Consider the following 23,556-nt stretch of genomic DNA (forward strand, 5'->3'; position numbering starts at 1 on the left):
AAACATCTCGTACGCGATATATTAAGCACATGCAAGATGGCACGAGCGGATAATATCGAAGTGATACATCGCCAATTAAATCGCACGATGTTATTTCCTATTAACTGTTCTTTTTTCATCTGCATAGCGCATCAATTAAATAATTAAGTAAGCGCGCGATCCGCTGCAGCACGTTCGGAGAAAGAAAATGCAGGAAGCAGGAAACGCTACAATTGCCATGGGATTCTTCTGTGATTTCTCGCGCGTTACTTTCCGCGTGTTCACAATTGAAGACTCAGGTTCTCTCCGAAATGACTAGGAAACTGTAAAGTCTTAACGAGCCTTAACAAACTGCTCTTCGAAAGCCTGCCATTTGTGATTTTACAGAACAATTCGAGGCGATTATTATAATATGTCACCTGATAAGAATAAGTACAAAAGAGATATATAGAAAAAAATTAAATAAACGTTTTCATCATAATAAATTGTTGAACACATGATATTTAATAAATTAAGATTTTTTTTTTATTGAAGATATTCTGAAGACTTGCTTGGTAATTAGATTTCTTCTAAAAATGTATCAATTTTTTGTTTCTTTTTCAAATATATTAAGAATATTTATTCAGAAGGAATTTTATTTATTTATATAAAATTATTAATTTTTAATTAGTTATATTAAATTACAAAAGTTGGAATATTTTCTTGAATTTTTTAATCTTTTTTTGAATCTTTAAATTTATTGAATAATTCATCAATAGAAATAAGAGTCAATAAATATGAGATGGCCTGTATCTTTTGTTATTCTTTCTTATTATAAATATTAAACACCCATCATGCGTTTCAAAGCATTTTGTTAATCGTTTTTGATTTCGATGTAGTTTATATATAGCAGATCCATCGTTAATTAATGTAACTATTTCTATTGAACGCGAATCTGGCACTAATAAATGGCCCATTCTATCCGTTACTTTAATCGATTACTCTTGAATTATGCACTCACCGCAATTTAAGCCTACAGCAAGTTTTATTTTGAGAACAAGGATGAGTAGCGGCATAAATAACCCGAATCTATTTTTACTTTTTACTAACGATTGATAGCCAGTTCAGACATTTAAGCTATCGTTCTGCATATTTATAACGCGATAATGTTCCTTCGAACTACGTCTTTCACTTTCACGTGTTGTTTTATCCTTTTTTACACAAAGTGTTTCACAACCATTCTATTCATCACGATATTCTAATAACATATTTAATAAATTAAGAATTAAAGACAAAGATTTTAATATGAAAATATCAAGATATTGTCATTACAATTGTGCTCGAGTTATAAACAAATAATAAGTTAATTAATATTATCATGTAGAGAGTTTATACTTTCAATGCATCGTATCTCACATTTCAATTCGTTTCAAATAATAAGATAGAAGAAGGTTAAATGGTATCTGATTGCGACTGATATTGGACGAAGCTTGTTTAAAATTTTAAACGCGTGATGCAGCATTTATCAAGCTACTACTAATACTTGCCAAGTCCATTTTCACGATGAGAATCGGAATTTCTCCATATCAAGGAAGAACATGAAAGAATTTAAATGAAAATTTTAAACTCTAAAATATTGTATTTTAGCTGTTCTATTATTATTTTTTTCTCTTTTTTTTTGTTTTTCATTATTTATTCATATTGCAAACAAATTTAATTAAAATAAAGTACCTTTGGTAAATTATCCAAATATCTAATAATAGTTAATATATTATGCCTTTATGGTATTCAATAATATTTCCTGAAAAAAAAAATTGTGCAATATGTTTAGCAAAATGCGGATGATATTTTTATCGATAAAAAATTACTTTATCTTGTTTCCATTTTTTATCGAGTTTATTGAATTTGAAATATTTCATAACATAAGTTTATGAAATATTTCATAACATAAGTTTTAGAATTAAATATAATGCTAAATATCTGTTTTACAGTATATCTATTATAAAAAAGTAATGACTGTGTTATGGAAGTATATATCATATTTGTAATATATTTTTATATTTCTGATTATGTATATACATTTTACGTATATCCGAAAAACTTTTTCACAGATCCATTATCTCGATTTCAAAGAATATAAAATACGTTACTCACTGATACAATACGCACAACAGAATTATAACGCTACATTGATCTGTAAAGAACAAATACGTCTAAATTAAAATACAGCTTCGAAAATAACCAATATTTCAGGAAATAATTGCATAAGCAATCACGTATAAAGCAGTCATAAATAATTAAATCCGTCAGTAAGACAAATGAAATAATAAATAATGAGTTCACTCTGTAGGTTGCTCCGCCGACGCTTAATGTCTCTCCGAACTTCCCTCTCCTCTTTTAATCATCCATTCTTTTGTTGTTTCCATTATCTATAACGCTCGTTTGCAAAAACAAATTAATTACGATTATCACAAAATCGTAATATGACATTTTGCATTTTCGAATCGATAGACATGCGCTTTATTATATCGAGATAAATAACGCAACAACATCAAGTTACGATTTGACAATGTCTCATTGAGAATGAGAATTTTTATTTTAACAAATATATATATACGCCAAATGATGGTACGTCAAAATACACTGCATATATCACGACAACATACACTAATCAAACGCGTCGCAATGCCACTTTATTCGATGTCGGTCTGTTTAATTTTGCTAGTAATCAAAAAATTCGTCAGCTTGATATTGTCGATATTGCCGATTGATAAAACCGAGATAACAATTAAATGAGACATGACGGAAATCAAACGTATATAAATTCTACGAGAGAAACATGTATTATTAATAAACAGTTGCTAAAATATGGTTTTCCGTTACGTTTAAATCACTTGCACGAGCTCCGGTGATTCGGATGCGGTGATTTATGTCTCAAAATGCAATTATGTTTAATTGCAAAAAAATTAGAAGCGCAACGCGAGATATATTCGAATCCGAGCGTCGCGGGAGGAATAATTGCCCGTAAATATCGCGAAATGATAATTTACAGTTCGAGTTTCCTATTTTCTTCCGCAAGTGAATGAATCGATACGCTTTATCGTGAGACGATAATCGCTATTTGCTCGCGTTCTCTATGTTTATATGTACCTGTCACAATTGCGTAATCTAGAGGTAATGATACGAAACAACTTACTTACTCGCTCGAGTCTTATCGCACGAATGACAACCACGATTAGTACAGGTCAACTCTTTGATTTTTAGCCAGAGAGGAATTCCAGTTTTTTTTAATGAATCTTCAGGATTTCCGGAATTCTAGATGAATAAAATCTTTGATTAACGCTGTTCTAAATTTCTAAATTTTTTTTAATTTCACGCTCTCGGAATCTTTGGATAAATCATCTCTCGCTAAATCATCTCTCTAAACTTAATTATTCAATCACTGTAATCATTAAATGTATCGTCAAATTTTATAAAATTAGTATTGATAGACCTCCCACAATTTGGTTTTTGTTTTGTACTTGACTGACCAATTATGTGCCAATGTATAATGTATCAAAAATATAATTTATAAGAGGATATTTCGGGGAACGTTTGATCTTTTATTCTGTTGCTGAAAATGACTCAAAGTCGAAACGTAATTTCAAGTAATTTCAAGAAAGAACATTTTTGCACAAATTATTTAACGCTCCAATTACCACTTTAACTAAAACTCTCATTTTACGTTTTAATTGTTTACAATTTCGAGAGTGTTTTTGAATTTACTTACTTTTTTCGAAATAAATGTATCGATTTTTTTCTCCGGTTTCCAAGAGAAATCTCGGGAAGGCCAAATATGATAATCTCTCTTTTAAAAAGAGCGCCCAGACTATTACAAAAAAGTAACAATTTCGGCAATGATAATCGGTTTCTAGCAGGAAATACTAGTTGAAAACCGTAAACAACGATAAATGCTTGATTTTACAATAACACACGATATGTACATCATTAAATAAATATCAAGAATGTATTGTTTATCAGATTAATTACTAATAATCGAATTTTAATTATTAATATATTCCTTCAATAATTATTAATATCTTTACAGAATCTTTAATTACTAATAATCAATGTAACATGGTTACTTGAATAACGACTCGATTTGAATAATAGAGAATATATGCAAATTAGATCGAAAAGTTTAATAAAGAAAATTATATTTCAAATATAGACATTAAGAAAATATCGTCGTCCATAAATCTTAGAGTGAAACAATTTATAATTGCAATTTTCTATCGGTACAATTTATATTTTAAATGAATAAATCGCATGTCAAATGTTTACTTAGATAATCGTCTTGTCGGCACAGCTGTTAGTCGTATTAATTAAGCGAGTTTATTATTTGATTCGTATTCACGTTGTAATTATTTGCAAGGGATAATCGGGTTTCGAGAGATAATAATACACCGAGCGGATTGCATCGTTGCACTTGCCTGCTGGAATATCGCCGCACGAATGACACAAGGTAATCGCGTGTAAACAATGAGCCATATGATACGAAGGATATATACTATCATATATACTATCATATATACTAGGCAATCCGTTAACTACGAAATTTTTAACATTTTCATATAAATGTCTGTTCCTTGGATTTTAAATTTCTGATTCACCAATTATCGTGCATTAATATCTATGTTTGTTTGAAGAATAAGAATCAGTTTGATTGTAAAATTACGTTAATTATTACTAGATAAAATACTAATTTATTACTATATGAAATAATAGAATTTATTGTCAACTTTTGCTAAATTTTTTTTACGAAAGAAATAATATTGCGAGATGTTAATAAACTGAGGACTTTTTTGCAATTTTAATAAATAAAAAAAAATGAAATAATGTCACCGTGAAAAATATATGTGATGCATGTTTTCTAACCTTATTAAAATCACGCAATTTCATTATTCTGGTGACATAAAAATTCGACAAAGAAAGTAATAATAATAAATTATAATCACTATTTTTTACATAAAATGAAAATAAATTTTACATTTTATATTTAAATTTGTAGATATATTATTTTAAAAATAATTAAATAGAATAATTATTTCATTTATTATATATTTAAATTTTTATTATAGACATTATTAAATAATTTGCAAGTAAAAGAGTTTATTTATTAAAATTTATTGTTAATAATCATGTTAATATTTGCTGATTATTATGTATATAATATTTATTATACATAAAATATCAAAAGATAAAGTCAGTCAAACGATAAAAATCAATATCATCTGAACTATGAAAATCAACAACAGACAGATCGGCACGTGTATAAACATTGTTAAGGACATCGATATGCGCATTTTACGCGATATTCTTTTGTCAACTTTCGTTTAAAATTAAAAAACGATGTCGTTTTAATATTCATGTATTAATATTCAATAATTAAATCACACGACATAATGTACCCTTACACGATAAGAATATTTAAAAATTTAGCTAGATACGGATCTAAAAATAATTTTGTTGGATTATCAAAATAATTATGTAGGACGCTCAAACTGCCTGTTAGAACGTCAAAACTTTTTGCAAAACGTTATCATTAATAATACTTAAGCGTTCTACGTAATCATTCTAATGGCCTAACGAAATTATTTTCAGATCTGTATCTAGCTACATTTTTACTTAAGCAAACTATTCTTTTCGTGAATATTTGCTCTTTAATTTTTATCCTCAACGTTAGAATTGTACGTCTGTTTTTATTTATTTAAAACTGCTCCAGTTCTTGATTTTTTTTTTATTTTCGAATGATATACATAATACAGTCACAACTACAGATAGGATTCTCGTTACAAATTTAAGAGGAAATACATTAAGAGGAAGTGCAATGTTTTGACGATCATTTTTTAAACATTTTCTCACTCGATTCGACGAGCGTGCAAGACGGTGCGACGTAAGCTTTTCGCGAATTTCTCACGCGCAGTTAAACAACGGCGGAGTACGGCGAATAATTTACCGCGTGTCCAGTTTTCAGCGAATCAGCGGTAATGCCCGATGCACGCGAAATCGCGAATTCTCTTCTGGCAACAATGACGGCAAATGATTCACGCATTTCCGCGTGAATCTATTATCGCTGCCGAGTATCGTCGTCTGGCGTTTACGACATGCGTGCCGGCGTTTATGCCGTGTAGACACAGGCATTGTGGCGTAGCAACGCGAACGCAAGCGCACGATATACATTTTTATACACAAGTGCAGTAATGCCTATAATTTGTACATTTGCTTAGTGCAATTACCGGCGGTGAGCGTAACAGTATCTTAAAGTGAGCACTTGAAGTGAAGGGCAGCCGACTCGCCAGATATAATTGTTTCGTATATATCATTACGCTTGTAATATGTCATCTGTATTTTTTTTTTTCTAACGAAGGTCGCGTTTGCGTTACAACGAAAAGAAAAGAAAAATTGCTACCGTTACGTTCGACAATTACTTGCCAGTAACTGCGCGAAACGTTTAACTTTATCGTTTGGTAGTGGAATTTCGACGTGATTGAGATCATATCGGTACGTCGAACATTGAAGATCACAACCCACCCAATTTATCCTTTTTATATCTCGAAAGGAGATATCGTGACGAATAACGGCTTTCTCTTTGCTCTAGTTGAGTAGAACTACAGTCATAACTCGAGAAGGATGACGTCGCGCGTATTGTACAAGGTGTGCTGAAAAAAAAAATCGTAGTTCTTCTTTTCTATTAGTCGTAACTTTTGCCATAAATTTTGTATTAATCTTTGTCTAGTGAATATTCGCGATCGGATGCTATCATGAGTTTTCTCGACTTTTAAGAAGTTAAATATCTATATAATCCAGCTTTCAATCAAAATTATATGACGAGTAGTCAAAGTATATTTCAAGTTAAATGTTTCTCAAAAAGATATATAGCAAATCATTTTACGTTAGTTTTATGAGCGTGTTTCAAACTTTTGTAATTAAAAAAGATATCGACAAAATATCACATAAAAAAATCAGAAGTCTTGATGTTGTTTATACGGAAAAATTTATTTTGCTAACATTAAGCTGAATACAGATCTAAAAATAATTTTAAACCATCAAAATAATTATGTAGAAAACTTAAGACAAATGCTATAAAAAGTTTTAATGTTTCAGCTTGAGCACAGTTATTTTGATAATTCAATCAACAATATTATTTTCAGATCTGTAACTAACTAAATTTTTAGATAGCAAAACCATTTTTTCTGTATAGCATTTATTAGTATTTATAATTTAAAGAGAATGTGCAAGTTCTGATACACCTTGTATAAAGAATGAGACATGCGTTACGGTGGTCAGACTATCTACGTGTACAGTTCCACGTGAGCGATGCGTACAAACAATGACATAGCTGAGATATACAAAGAAAAACTTACGTTCTGGAAATCGTCCGTGGGAATATGGATAGTCGAGTCGTTTCCTCATGCTTCTTAGATACCTGAGAAAACAATGATACCGATCTTTGTAGTGCATATTATACATGCAATGTCGCATTTATTATTAGAGTTCATTAGAACATCAATCATTAGACTAATTACGAAATGGATGTGATGCCACATCTTACGATTTAATGAAATCCAGTCATTATGAAGTTATTATAGATTTGCAATTGTCAATTTAGGTCGTAAGAGAATCTAAAAAATGATGGATTTCTAGCTTATTATTCTTGAAGAATATCGTGGCATTATATATAAATCACGTCATAATACATATATCATTGTGTGCTTTCTTTTTATATAGAAAAAAATATTTTACAGTCAAAAAAATGAGAAAGTACAAACTCATTAATTTTTTCTAGATCTTCTAACATATCACATTGGCTGCGTTTAGCAGAGAAAACTGAACGCTCAGTGATTTTTTAATGTAATTGATTTCTACATTTAGATTCAGTAAAGAATTAAAGGCAAGAACAAATCATAAAGAATCACTGACTGTTCACTGATCAATTTTCTCTACTGAACACAGCCATTCTATCTTGTTTAATTAAAGTTACTTACAATTAATTATGGAAATTTTAATCTCTAATACATTATTCTTTGATAATATTATTATAATAATTTTACAACTATTCATATTAAATTTTTTGAAAAATTGATTTTATGTCTTTTCGTCATAGATGCTGCCAAAATTGATATTCCTGCTCTGGGCGGCAATTCCGATTGCATTGTCCCAGAGCAACTATGCGTCACAAGGTAACAGCATCGAGTATCAGCCGGGACTTCCGCCGAGCACAGTTCTCGACGGCAAAGTTACCAAATTGGATGACATCTCGCCGATTATATTTTTGAATCGAACGAAAGCCTATCTGAACTGCGGCCAGGGTAGCATGGAGGTCGAGCTCAAGTTTGAGGAACCGTTTTATGGAGTAGCCTATGCCGACTTTGATCGTAACAGTGCCTGCATATTCAAAGGACGAGGTGCGACGACCGCTAAATTGGAACTACCTCTGAAAGGTATGTCCCTATATTAAATTCGACATTTAATCTCGCGGTATAACATTTCATAGAAATGATGATAAAAAGGATGACTAAATTTATTATTTTGAGATATATTTTTTACAATAGAATTTTGTTTATCCGAGCTTATCGGGGAACAAAATAGTTTGGAATGATTCGAATAATAGAGAGAGAGATTCATCTTCCTTACCAATATTTATTAATTTTGATGATAAAAATTCAATTTAGAAAACTACGGTCGTATAATTCGGATAAAAGCTTAAATATGAGTTCATACATTTGGAACTAAGCACAAACTTATTCATATAAATAGAGTGTAGATAAACGAAATTCTACACATTATTTCTCAATTAAAAAAAGAATAGTAAATCATAAATACGCAATAGTAATATGATTGTTCTAGATTCAATTTATGTTAAATGATTTTAGCGTAATGTAACTTTCATTTAAGACAAATACATTAATATTCGACGATTTGAAACTGATTTAATTGTTTTACTTCTACAGCGTATTCTACAGAGTATTTTTTGTTTTGTCTGATTTATATATAATATAATCATCCTATTTGTTGCTTATTTAACTTGCTTGTTTAAAGTGATTTCATTTTTAGGAAACAAATTTATCTTCTTATCAAAATTGATATAATATTTCAGGATGTGGTACAAAACAGGATCCTCTGCGTGTGTTCACCAATAATGTAGTTGTCCGCTTTCATCCTGGATTAGAAATGGATGGAGACGAGGTTATCACTATAGTATGCAGATATCCTCCACCTGTGGCACCGGCGCCTCCTAAACCGCCAGAAAGCATGTAAGAATCCTATGTTGAAATTTTCTTTGTTAATATGCTCATCGCGAAAAATTTATTATCAAATATAGTTTTTTGTGAAAATTAATGATAAAATTTGTTGGAACATTTCTTTATCGAATATTACAATTGTTAATTTAGCAAATTACATGCATAAGTTATTTATATATTAATTTCATGCACTTCAAATAATTGTATTGAAGATATTATGATAAATAATATCGAATTTATCACGAAACGCGATCTCTTTTTAATATATTTTTTAGAAAATATTCAAGATAATTATTTTTTTATGTTATATTTCATCATAATTAATAATACAATTTGATAAAAAGAATGAATGTTAATAGATACATACATATATATTTAAAATAATTATAAAGTAATCTATTTATGATTAACATTTTCCAAATAATATTTTTTTTTGTTAAAAAATTCATTAATGACTATCATTATATTATTGACTTGACTGTTGTCATTAATTCAAATTTAATGCGTAAGGTGTTATTAACATTTAATGAAACTTTCTTTCCAATACCTAATCTTTTTGCGAAAAATGTGTTCAATATCGTTGAGTTTGCCTTCTCACTGCATCGAATGAACTGAATAAAAAAGTAATTTTGTATTCAGAATGTACTGTGATGCACGCCTTTGTCTTCCGTAATCTAATTACGCATACGGATAGGTATGAGATATACTCCGTGCACAGTTAACTGCGGCATCTAATATCGATGCCATTTGCAGCAGTCTCCTCATTTAGAGTCGCGTATATCCTGCTCTAATCTGATTTCCATCCGCAGAATGGCCACTCTGACGCCCGCGTCGGTGACCGAACCACCGCTGAAAGGCTTCCAGATCTTGTTGATTATCTGCGCTATTCTGTTCCTCTCATTGCTTCTACTCGGTCTTGGCTGTTCCTACATGTGTCTGAAACGACGAAATGTGCGTGTGGTCCATCGACATCCATTCGAAAGCGCCACTGGTTCTGAGATAACAAAACTCTCTGGCTCATCTCTGAGCAACATCACGATGTTCGAGGGTCTGAAGATACCACGAGCGCACGCTCTTCTTCACGCGACTGCCGCATCTACTTCCGGCAGCGAGGCAAATCTGGTGATCGATCATTCGGACACATTGCCAAGTGATTACCCAAGTGAAAGTCACTCTGAGGTGAGGCCCAATAATTGTCTAACAAGACAGATGATTGCACAGAATATATTAGAAAAAATATAAAAACACAAAATCCCTACTAACCCTTTTAACAGCGAACTATATATATATATAAAGTTTCTAATTTTCGTTGTTTCAATTAATCGCTATATAAATTATTTAAATTTATTTGAACAAATTGTACAAATTAGCAGAATTTGTTTGAGTATAAACTGTTTAATCTATTCATTGTTTAAATAAGGAAATGTCCATTTTATTATTATACACTGCAAATTTAATAGTGTACATTTTTTATTATTACACATCATTTTACAACATAAAAAAAGTTAAAAAAAGAGATCCCCCCCCAGTTAAAATTTTGATATTTTTCGCAATTTTTTGTAGTATTAATGTATTAGCATCATTATTAAATTAACGATTAATTTATATGATGTTATTTCTAGCTTTAGTTTATAGTTGCGTTTCAAGCCTGACAAACAGAATCAGCGCAGAGTTTATAGAACCAAAAAATGCAAATTTGCATATGAATATTATTCATAACACCAAGATTTTGCCTCGACCGAAAATGGAATTCTTTCTTTTATTTGATTTAATAAAAAAGACATCAATTCCTGAATAATCTCTTAGTTAAAAATATCAAATAAAAGAAAACAGTTGCATAATCGATATAATACATTATGATTTGTTTGTTTATCTGTTTTTATAGGTGGATGAGGAACGTTCGTTACCTGTATCCTCCGCTGGATCCTATGATAATAAGGCATTCATAGACCATCATGAGGTTCAACGTCAAGTGGAAATGCGTGCTTCAAGCTCCTTATATTCAGAGACAGTTGCTGCCGAAGTGGAAACTTCCTCCATGACAGCTGCGAATGCTTCAAGAATCATGGTACCGCGACATCCTGTAGCCGTTCCGATTGAACCCAAGTTCGACGTGCAGATGAGAGTTAAGAGAGCACCACCTCCGCCGCCGAGCCCGTTGCCATCAGAATCTGACGTTGCGAGTATTGCCCTCGAGAGAAATTTAACGACCATTTTGGAGAGAGAAGAGACTTCTCGCTCTCTCGAAAGTGCACCCTATCGAATGACTACTTTCTCCTACGTACCCGAGCTTCACAGACCACCACCAGGAGGCGTGTCACCTGTCTCGACTATCTCTCGGCAGCAGACGCCGCCAGTATACTCTAGGATTCTACGCAAACAAGCGGAGAGAGAGACCACCGTGATCCAAGAGAAACTCCCGTCGCCGACGACTGAACAACCGCCGTTGCACCACGAGATCCGTCGGCCGAGGTCTCTAACTTCCCTGAACACCGAGCTCACCGAGACTCGCTCGTTGACGGAAGTGACGGATGCCTCGCATGCCAAATACCGGGTAGCAAGCATTCTAGCGCCGACTCCACCGCCGCCGCCACCAATTGTACCTACCACGTCCACCACCACTACTCACACCGCCGTTCAGCATCGCGAGCACCGTTTGTTGCGCGAGGAGATGACCGAACCACTGGTCGAGCCGCAGGTAGTTGCGCCTCGCCGTCCAGAAATCACGACTCATGAAGTGGACGATGTGTTCCTACGTACCGTTACGGAGAAGAAGACGATCGAAGATGTGGAGCGTCACAGTCGCCAGATCACCGAGTATCGCGCCAGATCTCAACCGCCGCCGGATCTCAAGTGGGACGTCACCATCAGGAACTATCCGACGGAGAATTTACCGCCGCCACCGCCGGAATGGGAGAACTTCTCCGATGTTAGCTCGGCCTCCAACTTGACCATCACGAATGAGCCAACGAATCATCTGGCAGACGACGAACCGGATGTAAACATCGAACCGACTTATACCACGCGCGCTGAGATCCCATGCCGGCCACCACCTACGCGCCGATCCCTCGACGATGCCGATGCTGATTGGTACACTAGGTTGGCACGCGTCTTGGAGCCGCGTTACGCCACCGAGTTGACGGATGAGGAGCGTGCCAAATGGCGCGAAATCATCACGACGGAAAGCACGCTGCGGACTTTGTTAACCGAGGCAGTGGTTAAAGAAGATTACGAGCTGATACGCAAAGATGCGAGATACATTAATTTGTTCCCGCCAGCGAAGTGGGATGTGATCATCCGAATTTTAAGTCCGCCATCAATGCACACCGGCTCCACCTCGTCCTCCAGTCACGGCAAGAATCATGGGCAGAGATACAAGCGGTCCAAATCATCGGAATGGGACACTAGATCCAGACGTTCCTCCCTTCCTACCCTGTACGAATACGAGAGCGACGGGGGCAGCTCGGCGCGTACCCAGAGTCATCATCTACAAACATCGCAATCCGCCACGACCATGACCGGTGGACAGATCGCCGGTCGTCCACGTCGACTAGGCGGTTCTATTCGTTCGCGAGGAGCCGGAGTCGGTAGTGAAGCCGATTTGAGATCGATGTCCGAGATAACCGTCCGTGATTTCGCCCGGATGGACAGAGACGACCTGACCAGCTTGAGCTCCTTCGAAGGTGCGGACTCGCTGGTCAGATCGCTCAGTCAACCCAGCTTGGCCAGATCGGGTTCGGAATTCACCGAGCACTGGGGCATGCCTTCTGGTATTCTGCCACCATGGGCGTCCGAACACGCGGAGGATGGCGTCAGCTCCGTGGAAACAACGCCGAGAGCGATCAGAAGAGGTGACAGGATGGAGGTCCTCGCCTCCTTCGATGAGCACAGACGAGGTCCATCCATCACAAGATCGAGTCGATACACCGAAAGGGAGCTCAGCGTACGCGTGACAGAAAGTCAGAGGGCCTCGGATTGGTTTAATGACAACAATTCCGAGCCGGAGATGCAGATCTGAACACTTCCAAAATAGAACACAGAGAGATTCTCGGTTTTTACCTCAGAGGAGATGATTCCTGAATCTCGAAGGTCTGAATAGAATTATTAGGGATGAAAGTTGATAATCGAGTCAACACGTACCACTTGCAATTTATAAAATCAAATCTTGAGATCGTCTTTTCGTAATTCTTTGAAAAGTGAATCTTTTAATGTATAATAAAATCGGTTATTTGAACCGGTTGAGCTCAATTTTCAGCGCTATAAATAACGAAAACACGAATTCATATTAACATAATAATTTCGAAAAATTGACAATTTTTTAACAATCTCCTAATATTAAAATTTGAATTCCGAGCTTCAGCTTTTAAATTTAAAAATCTTTTTTCTATAAATTTTAAATATTTATCTCGTTTAATATTCGAATCAAAAAATTTGTGTTGTTCAAAAAATTAAAAGAACACCACAAACTTGAAAAAGATTCGTCGAGGGATCAGCAAAGTTTTTATTTTAATCCTTTGCAGCTTCATATTCTCTATTCTATTGCGAGCTATAATATAATGGATTATGATTTATACTGGCATCCGTTCGTATTTTTCTTGTAGGCACTATTTCGGTCAGTATCTACGTGACTCGCGCATTATGTGTATATGTGCCGCGTTTGTTTTGTTTGCAACAGTTTCAATTCGGGACGTCCTACTACATGATCGATATCTTGCCAAGAATGAGGCGCAATGCACAACACATAGCAGCGGCGACGGGATAACGTTCCGCAGTCGTCAGTGGAAAAATGCACTTTATTTGTAGTGACTAGCTCGCCGTTTCTTTCTTTCGTTCTTACTACGGTTATACAGCTGCTCTACTTTTTCATGGCTCATAGCCGTTCACTGCCGATTTCGTCCTCAGGCGATAACTCGAGGACTCACGCTCAATCGCGCGAATGCAGAATTGTCCCAATTTCGGGAATCCGTCTCTCTGACATTAAGATATTTCGCGATATTCCGAAACTCGGGGAATTCAGCCGCCATTCTCTTCACACGTCACTCGTAACGCGAGACATGAATCGTGCTAGTTACTCGGTCTCGAGATCAGCACGAGTGGGTCTGCAGATTCTGGCGAGAATACAATAAATACGTGGACAGTTTGCAGAAATTAAACCATTAAAACCTGTATTGTCACTTTTGTTTATATATATATATTGGTAGTTGTATTCAAATACGAGCAATTTTTGTAGTTTCGTGAATAGAATGTATTATTAGAGATTTCATGGCAAAATACATATCAAGAATATTACTTGAAAATTTTCAAAAGCGGGCTTCAATGGATTTAATCGGCAAACATGTTCACAGGGGACTAATGCAAGAAAAAAATTACAGGATGGGAAAAACAATAAATATAGTGTAATCGTATATGAGAGGACATATCGCCTGCGCGATGCTGTTCTTCAGTTTTCAAACGTTCGATAGATCAGTAGATCTCTTTTGAAGATCGCAGGGAACAATATATAGCTCTCACGACTATAACACCCCCGTTTTGCGATACAACTGCGATAATAGTCTACTTAAATAGGTAACGAAATACGGTGCTGGGTTATACGCTTCAAACGATAGCTAGAAAAGCTCTCTTCGAGAACATTTACCTAACCTCGTCCTCGCTCCTTCTCACCCCTCAAACATCCCTTCCAATTTAATGTAGGTATTTCGTCTGGAATACCGAGATACGTATCGACCGACAGGGTACGTAGATAGGTATATTTGCAATTATGTACTTTTATGATATTAATGTATATTCATATGTCGTGTGTAATTTTCTCCACGCTATCCTCATGCAATCATTAGAAGCTTATGAAATCTTCCGAATCCTTGAGCTGCAAGACGAGAGGGAGGGAGAGAGAGAGAGAGAGAGAGAGAGAGAGAGAGAGAGAGAGAAAGAGAGAGAGAGAGAGAGAGAGAGAGAAAAATTTGGAGCTTGCAGGTTCCATTAATATATCACAGCGTGATTACAGTTCTCGTAATAATACGTAAATCGCTTCGAAATTTCCTAGCTCGTTTGCCTCGGCGATCATCATTTCCGAAACATTACCACCAAGCAATCATATTACCCTTCGCTTTGCTTATTAAAATTATCAAATGCCAATCATAAGCGAATGCTTATTAAAATTATCAGACGCCAATCATGAGCGAGGAAGATTGGAACGTCAAACTTCGAGCTTATCTTTAGAGAGATATTTGCGCAAATGTTTAATGCAGTAATATGTATCGCAAATAGCAGTATCTATTCATATAGTCTCTTGTGGTATTCTCAAAATTCTCGATAGAGATCGTTTGTATTATTTTCAGGAAATGAACGACGATTACAACAACTGTAGATTGCGTTATAATTTATACACGTTATAACGTTTAATTGTAATGCAAAATTAATACTATACTAGTGGCAAAACAATTGATACTACTTGCTATTCATACACAATTCAATGCGATCGACACATGAATAAAGAGCACGTTTTGCATATTCGATAGTTGAAGCTCGAAGCAATTGTTTGGTGACGAAATCCGTCCAAGATCAAAGGAATCGATATTACATGCATGATATTACATTAAGCGCGTGATTTTCTACGAATTTTCTAGAGCGTTATATACGTAAAGAAAACAATCACATTGTAGGCGCTTTTTTTTTATATGTACATGTAACTGTAAATCAAAATCGATAATAAAGTTTGCATATTTTGAACGTCGAAAGGAATACCGAGACCGGCGTTAAGCGCACATGTAGAACGATGAATAAAACATAAAGTGCGCATGAAAAGAATATTAAGCGCGGATAATGAAGTAATAAATCATATCGAGAAATTACATATAACAAGTGTTATCAACATCAAAGTTTTTATCTCGATGTCTCTCGATTACATCGAGTTTTCAGGATGTCCTCTAACAAAGAATCGCTGTCGCGAGCAGAATTCGATGTCGAAGAAAAGAGAAAGGCTGTCTGAGATAAGAGAAATTAATGAAATCGCTTGTATTTAACTTACGGAAATACGGGAGTAGTTAACGTGAAATGGGAGTGTTAAAGCGACGCGTTGAAAGCTTTTATCGGATGGAATAGCGCGCTATATTGTTAGAAATTAACGTAACTGATAACTCCTATATAGATGCCTCTTATCTATATATATTTTTATATCGAATTTTGTAATGGATCATCCGATCGTTCTCGACGCGGATGTGCCTGTGTAATATTTCAGCCGAGAGTTTGCGGAAGTGCGAGTGAAATAAGTGCTACTAGAACTGGGACGTAATGAAATGGAATCAGATTGAAGCAAAACAGAGGGAATTGCCTAGCGAAGGACGATGATACATTCGTTGTCACTGATCGATAAGCGGAGGATATACAAGTTCGAACTAAACTCCTAAATTATAATTCCTAATAAATATTGACAGTCCACGAACCGCATTTGTTTGAATGCATTGTAAATCATGTAACCCTCGTCGCTTCATATTACTCTGTGGGAAATTAATTTACAGGGTTCGACATGTTTTGTCGAAGTTATGATAAAATGATGCAAGTTCAATCAGGTCCGCGCGAATAAATGGAAAATGTAATACGATCTTTGAGCAAGTTCGGAGAGCATGGCTATTAATAAAATTGATTACTAAAAAAAAGGTTTGTTTTCTTTTATTGTCGAATAAACTCTGACAGTGTCATTTTTCACTTTACCAGAAAAATCCAGTGTATCTGTACAAAGCATCGTCTTGTTTGCGAAAGGGATTATTGTTCCAATTTCAGAAGAGCACTTTCTTCAGCGATATATGCATTATAATTTTACTTAAGCAATATTAAATAAACTCACACGGCTGGATTATGCGGAAAATCATAAAGTCTAAATGTGGAAAATCATAAAGTAATCTAAATTTCAATTTCAATGAATGTACGTAAAATGTAAAATGTAATATAAATAAAAACAGGAAATGTGTAGTTTTTAATTAAAATTGAATGTATTCGATACATGAAAAATTGAACTTATTCAATACATTTTTAAAATACATATACGCTCATGTAAAATTCCCGCAATGCTATTCATCATTTCATCTCAGAGAAAAGGAAATAGCGTGAAATAAGTAAAAGGTAAGGAATAGCATGCGGAAAGAGATGTCAATACGAGAGAGACGCAGAATCTTTCACGATAATCAGAATGCATCGCTCTCAAGAACTCATCCTGGTTGCTCGACTGGAACAATCGAGGGAGACGTCTAAATTAATTATAGACTGAGGAAAGAATTCCGCAAAGAGGATCGCAGCTGATTCATCAAGATCGACAGCTGCAGCCTCGGGCGATCAAGGCGAATGATCTTGAGGTCACATTGAAAGAAAATGACAAAGAGAGAGAGAGAGAGAGAGAGAGAGAGAGAGAGAGAGAGGGGGGGGGGAGAAAGAAGGGGGAAGGGGAAGGAGATAGATCACATGAGGGAATCTCTATATTGCTTCGTGATGTCTTCCTTGATCGATCCATCAGAAAAAGACACGACGAGGCGCGATGGTCTCCACCCAACTTGGTCTCGCACTGACTCGTGACGATATATGCTCTTGTTTTTCCGAAAACAAGTTCGCTTGTCCGAGAATCGAGTACGTACGTACTTTCCTTCTTCGACCATGCGGGGCGGATCGACGCATGCGTTTTTCTCGCGCGCTCATGTACCCTTCGCGGGATTATCTTGGCCGTGAATCGAGCAGTCTTCCACGGTCGTTCCCGAGCTTGCTCCCGATCCGCGGGGGTGCGCGTTTTTCCTCCTCGAGAGGATCGCGCGACGAGCCTCACTCGAGACACTCGAGGACAGCGGTGGCGTCGCTGAAAGTTGCGGTGTCACATACATATAATATATACCTATATATAAATACATCGATAATGAAATGATTCCGGAAGAGGTTGGCGCGACACCAACGTATCCGTGGGACACGTGCCGCTTAAAGGTAAGCGAGAAATCACGATGAGACAATGTTAAATGTTATTCCTTCACGAAGTCATGAGTCATCGTATTAATATTATATCAGTCTGATTTCAAACGCTGTTTAATTGATCGAAAATTCAAACACGTTACGAAACGTGTAGCGCGTTCACAAATCGCACGAGCGCGATTTCTATCTGTCACTTCGTTGTATCCGAATTATTGTTAAAATAATTCGACACAATGACCACCTTCTCGTCGTGTTGCAAACTAGTTTATTCAAAGTGTATGTACTCGTTGCGAGACGATTTTACCGTCGCGCGACACTGGTGCCGCGTCTGAACTATTTAAAAGGATGTAGAATAGATGTTCAAAGCGCATGCATGTTAATTACAACTTATATGAGGTATATCCCATACAAGGAAACTCGCTTGCAACACCGAGTTTCACAGCGACGAGTAATTACATTCAAAGTTATCCCGTGATTAATGAACTATAATTACCCACAAAGCGTGTTAAATAAATTTTTTTAACGAGTAGTTCAAACCAATGTTTCCAGATTTGACAAAATGTTCATTAGATCTTATATTCCTACAGAATTACTTTCGTATTAAGCTGGAGCAAAATGCGGATTGCAATCAGGCCGCACCGTTAACGATTATCTTTATAACGCGTACGTGAGGCGTGCAAAAACTAAGTTTAACGATCAATAACAGCTTAACACGAACAGCTACAATGTCTCGTGTCGAAGCTATAGTGTATAAAAATTTTAATATTAATTAAACTTTATGACATTTTGCATATTTAAATCAAAAGTTTCAATTAATTACCATCGTCAGTGAAGTGACGATCACAGATAATCAATCTATTTTTACGTAACGCCAATTAAAATTCATTTAGACAGTCAACACACAATTTAATTAGCAAGACGTTTATCATCGAGTGTTGCAAGGTCGTAGCGAAATGAATGTAATGGATCAATTTGGAAATCTTCACCGAGAAACGAATCAATCTGCAAATTTGACGTATCAATTATCTATTCATCAATCATCTAATTTATTCTAATAAATTTCGCAGTTCCAATCATCGCGAGGTCCGCGATATCCCGCGTATTTCTGCAGGGCTTTAATTAAACATATTATTCCACATTCACGAAAGAATAAATAGCGACAAATAATTAAAAAAAAAAAAAAATCGTTTCTTGGCGCAAACTTGTGACTCTTGCGAGAATCCCCAGATACGTGAGCTCGTGCATAACTGACGCGCTGTAAGGGCTGGTGCACGATTACTTCGTTTAAAGAGTAGGCAATCGTTCACGCACGGGTAACTTCACGACGCATAGATACTACGTGCTGAAACACGAAAGATCTTGCGAATAAATTTCCAAGTTACGTTCACGACTCGCGTCGCGCTGTTTATGCGAGTCCGACACTGGCTTCAAATGACTGCGGACGAAGAATAACTTTGTGATAATTTGTGAGATTAAATCTGTTATAATCTCAACTCTCTTCCCTCTGTCGCGACGGAGAAATTTCTCTTATTTCAAATATTTGAAATTGATATTTATCACGTAAGTGGGAAAACGCAATAAGAATCTTCTTTCGGTCCGAATAATTTTGGCAGAGATTGCTTCCAATGTTAATATAAAATGCAACGTAAAAATTCTCTTCTCGACATCAATAATTTCAATAGAAAACGTGAATGTAATGCTAGTATATTAATATCAACGAAGTGCCTGATCATTTTCTTTTAGATCCAATAATAAGGTGGCCATCTGTCTTTTATTCTGTTATTATCTACCGTCAAAGAAAAGAGTGCGGTGCGACAAAGAAGTTGTGGAAAATCTAATAATTTCAACAGCTACGATCTTTATCATTAGATATTCCCTTTCAAAAAGGAACAAGTGAGACGCACGGAAGATTCTCATTTCAGTGACAATAATCGCAATACGGAGTGGGACAGCGTTCGCAGCATCCACTCTATCTGTGACGGCCGTTAATTGACTCGGTGAGGCGCGAGCGATAGTTTAATAGCCGCGCATTCGCGCGCGAATAGAGGATACTACGGTGAGAAGAGACAAAGGGAGAAGAGAATATCTACAAGGGATGACGACACCTCTACGTGGGGTGCCCAGAAACGATAGTGGGGCTAGATGGTGAGCAAAGCGGCAACGGACGACGCGAGTTATGGTGGCGAACGACGCTGGTGGATGGTGGGGTTGAAAAGCGGCGCGGCCAGTTACGGTCGTACGGGATAAGCTCGTCGTGCACCTGCGATCAGTCGAGAGAGCGCGGAAAGTAGATTCGACGAGGATATCGGAACGGTCGCATCGGAGAACCGGAAGAATTCCGCCGAGACGATGGCGCCGCTCTTAATGAGATATCGTGAAGAGATCGAACGCGAATACGGGGATACGACTGGCCGAGATAAACGATATCCTTCTCCGTGACAGACGGAGAGAATTCGATTAACGAACTAATCTCTTTCGAGGAAGTTCCGCGGAGACACTCCCGTAAGAAACGAAGAAAGATCGTCCGTTTATGCGTGACAGAGAACGGATAGTCCCTTTAAATGAAAAGTTTCGGAGTCTTGCGTGTAATTGAGAGAGATCCATGCTTATCCCATAAATGTTCGTTGGAAAAACTCGAACTGAGATGCTGCCGTCTTCGCTGAGCGAAGTCGTTGAAGATCCTTGCCATGAAGAATCGGATTTAGCGAGGATAAATTTCCTCGTGGGAAGAGATTACGCCAGTTGAATGGAGAGTCTTCTCATTGTAAAAGGGACACACGACTGTTCAGTGGTAAATTTCCGCTAATCGCGAACGTGAAAATCACAAGGATACGTGATACTGTTAACCGTAAAGCATAGGACGTCTCTCCAATTCATCCGACGATTAAAAAACATGAAGAACGGTCGCGTAACTGGATCGTGAACAACGTTTGCGTTATAGAGTGATATCGAAAATGAGTTCTCTACGACGGACGATCAATCAATCGATGAGGGAGGGCACGTCCACGCGAAGACATGCGTTATCCGGACCCACTACGAAGAGCATGAAAAACGTCGCTCATACAAACGCGGTGCCTGCTTCACCAATGCGATACAGGACCAAGTACGAGTTGCGAAGTATCAGTTTGGAGGGCAACAAGGTGCTACCATGGACTACAAGGTAAGGAAAAGTTCGTTTACCAATTTTCTTAAATATACGAAAGAAGACTGTTTTGCCGAAGTATCTAAAAATTTATTATAATTAGATACATACAGATTTGAAAATAATTTTGTTAGATTATTAAAATAAAATACCTTGTTAGACTATAAAAATAATGTAGAACACTTAAATGTTGATGACAATGCGCTGTAAAATTTTAATATTTTAGAAATCAATTATAAAGCGTCTTATATATCTATTTTTGATGATTCTAACAAAATTGTTTTTAAATCTGTACAGCTAAATTTTTAGATACTTTATTAAACTGTGTAGCGAACATTTCTTGCATATTTAGGCATATTTTTTAACTGTATCAAGCCTGCATCTAATGCGAATATCACAAATGAAATTATTTATTTTTGTCTCTGGTTTTGCTGCTTTTATAAATTAATATTAGTAACAATAATGCGCGTAATTAAATATTAATAATTATATCATAAAATAGATTACATTTTCTCTCAAAGAATTATATATGTAGAAATTAAATATTTATTTTGTATTAAATAACATATAAAATAAGTATATATAATATTAAAAGTTTTTTTTTAACGTATAATAATTTGTACGATCAAGTGGAAAATAAGTTGTTGCTCTTAATAAACTTTATCCGTGAATTATTCAAGAGTGAAAAAATAGCTTGCGACGAAGAAAAACTTCGGAGAATAAGAGATTGAAACTTTCAGTCTTAATCCCAAGAACTGGTTCGAACTGGCTAGTCGACTATACGGCATGAGTTCGCAGGAGCATGTGTATCGTATAATAGTCTCTTCAACGAAATCAATTTTGTGTACTTCACCTTGAGTTGCCTTGTATTTGGAACAGATACTACCGATTTGAGAATTTAATGGTTCTGAGATTAGGGCATTAAAGACAGCACCAAGCCAGAAGCAAACCAATCAATTCAGTATAAAGCCGAACAATCGCGGTCCTTGCAATTGGTTTACTACGATCGCTGCTGTCGCTTGTTGATATTGATTGATGAGCAAGAAGATTTCGATCCCCAGTGAACGATATACATAAGTCCGCTTCCGCTTAATTATTTAATCGTAGAGACAAATTTCCGAGTCCTCCGTTCTAGAATTGCAAATCTCAAATGAATTGTTGATCATCGAAGTTACATTAAACATTAAAATTATAACTTTACTCGAGAATATGAAATTTATATATATTGCAACTTTTATTACATCATATTCTCGCCATTAAAACAACATTTTTAGGGATATTATTCTTATCGTGTTATTCTTAGAAATTTAGGATTAAGAAAATAATATTAATTATACCGTAACTATCAAATGAATTTCTTATTTGTCTTAATCGAAAAGATGCTTTCGTTAGATTTTTAAATTTTGTTTGGATTACTTTATTTAATTACTTACATATTAAACTTAACATAATCGATATGATGTGAATAAAAATTTGCAGAATATTCGAATGACGTAGGTATGTTCAAGAGTGTCCCAATCATAATATTATTGCTCCGCTAAGAAATTCTTCCGATTTATCTTTTCTCATAATATGAACGTATACATTGTCAGTGGCTGGAGTTTGCTTGGAAATTCAATAGAGTTGTAATTATCGATAATAATATATGCACGATATTACGTTTTATTTCGCTAAAAAATTACACGATACATCGTACATTTCTACTGTGCTCAACTTTTGCGAGCAATGTTGACTGTTTTTGTTCCCAAAACGTCATTGCGCATTCGTGCAATAATACTATTTTGATAAACAATGTCCCGAAAGGAATTCAGCGGGAACTTTTAATTAGTGAGCATTCAAGCGAGTGATGACTTTAAAACTTAATTAGTTTCGTAATCTCGATTGATCGAATGGAACGTTAACCGTGCTTCTTAATTAATTGAGCCAAAGTTAACCGATCGTGCGAATGCCATCAATGCGCGATAAAACCGACTGCGATAATCGGCAATGAACGCGCAGATTGCAGTATGCAAAATCCGGGGCGGATGCCGGACGCTCTTTAATCTCCCGGATGACGTATATAAATCCGCGATACAACGCGTATTAAACGGTTACGAATGCAAGCTCATAATGCCGTACGATTTACGAGCAACTGGTTGAAAATAATTTGAAGGGGTTTTACATCTTGGAGAGAGAGAGAGAGAGAGAGAGAGAGAGAGAGAGAGAGAGAGAGAGAGAGAGAGAGAGAGA

General features: G+C 35.9%; 2 protein-coding genes and 1 pseudogene across 3 annotated transcripts in view; 2 read left to right on the forward strand and 1 right to left on the reverse strand.

The window, feature by feature from the left end:
- Positions 1-13,514, forward strand: part of LOC108694665 — a 30,493-nt gene extending 16,979 nt beyond the window's left edge. The window contains exons 1-5 of one of the 2 annotated variants that reach the window (XM_018204276.1): positions 6,645-6,654; positions 8,105-8,441; positions 9,098-9,254; positions 10,052-10,421; positions 11,128-13,514. In XM_018204276.1, coding sequence (XP_018059765.1) covers positions 8,105-8,441; positions 9,098-9,254; positions 10,052-10,421; positions 11,128-13,260 — 2,997 coding nt within the window. In that variant the 5' untranslated portion in view covers positions 6,645-6,654 and the 3' untranslated portion in view covers positions 13,261-13,514. Of the gene's footprint in view, positions 1-6,644; positions 6,655-8,104; positions 8,442-9,097; positions 9,255-10,051; positions 10,422-11,127 lie in introns of those variants that run through there. The other variant, XM_018204275.1, reaches the window with a different exon arrangement.
- LOC108694604 overlaps positions 1-23,556 on the reverse strand; it is a 60,418-nt pseudogene that overhangs the window by 8,039 nt on the left and 28,823 nt on the right.
- Positions 20,596-23,556, forward strand: part of LOC108694664 (GTPase-activating Rap/Ran-GAP domain-like protein 3) — a 27,183-nt gene continuing 24,222 nt past the window's right edge. Inside the window, exon 1 of the mRNA XM_018204274.1 lies at positions 20,596-21,345. Within this exon, the coding sequence (XP_018059763.1) occupies positions 21,140-21,345 (206 nt within the window). The 5' untranslated portion in view covers positions 20,596-21,139. The remainder of the gene's footprint in view (positions 21,346-23,556) is intronic.

This window comes from Atta colombica, unplaced genomic scaffold (genome assembly GCF_001594045.1).
Source record: "Atta colombica isolate Treedump-2 unplaced genomic scaffold, Acol1.0 scaffold121, whole genome shotgun sequence".
Classification (NCBI taxonomy): domain Eukaryota; kingdom Metazoa; phylum Arthropoda; class Insecta; order Hymenoptera; family Formicidae; genus Atta; species Atta colombica.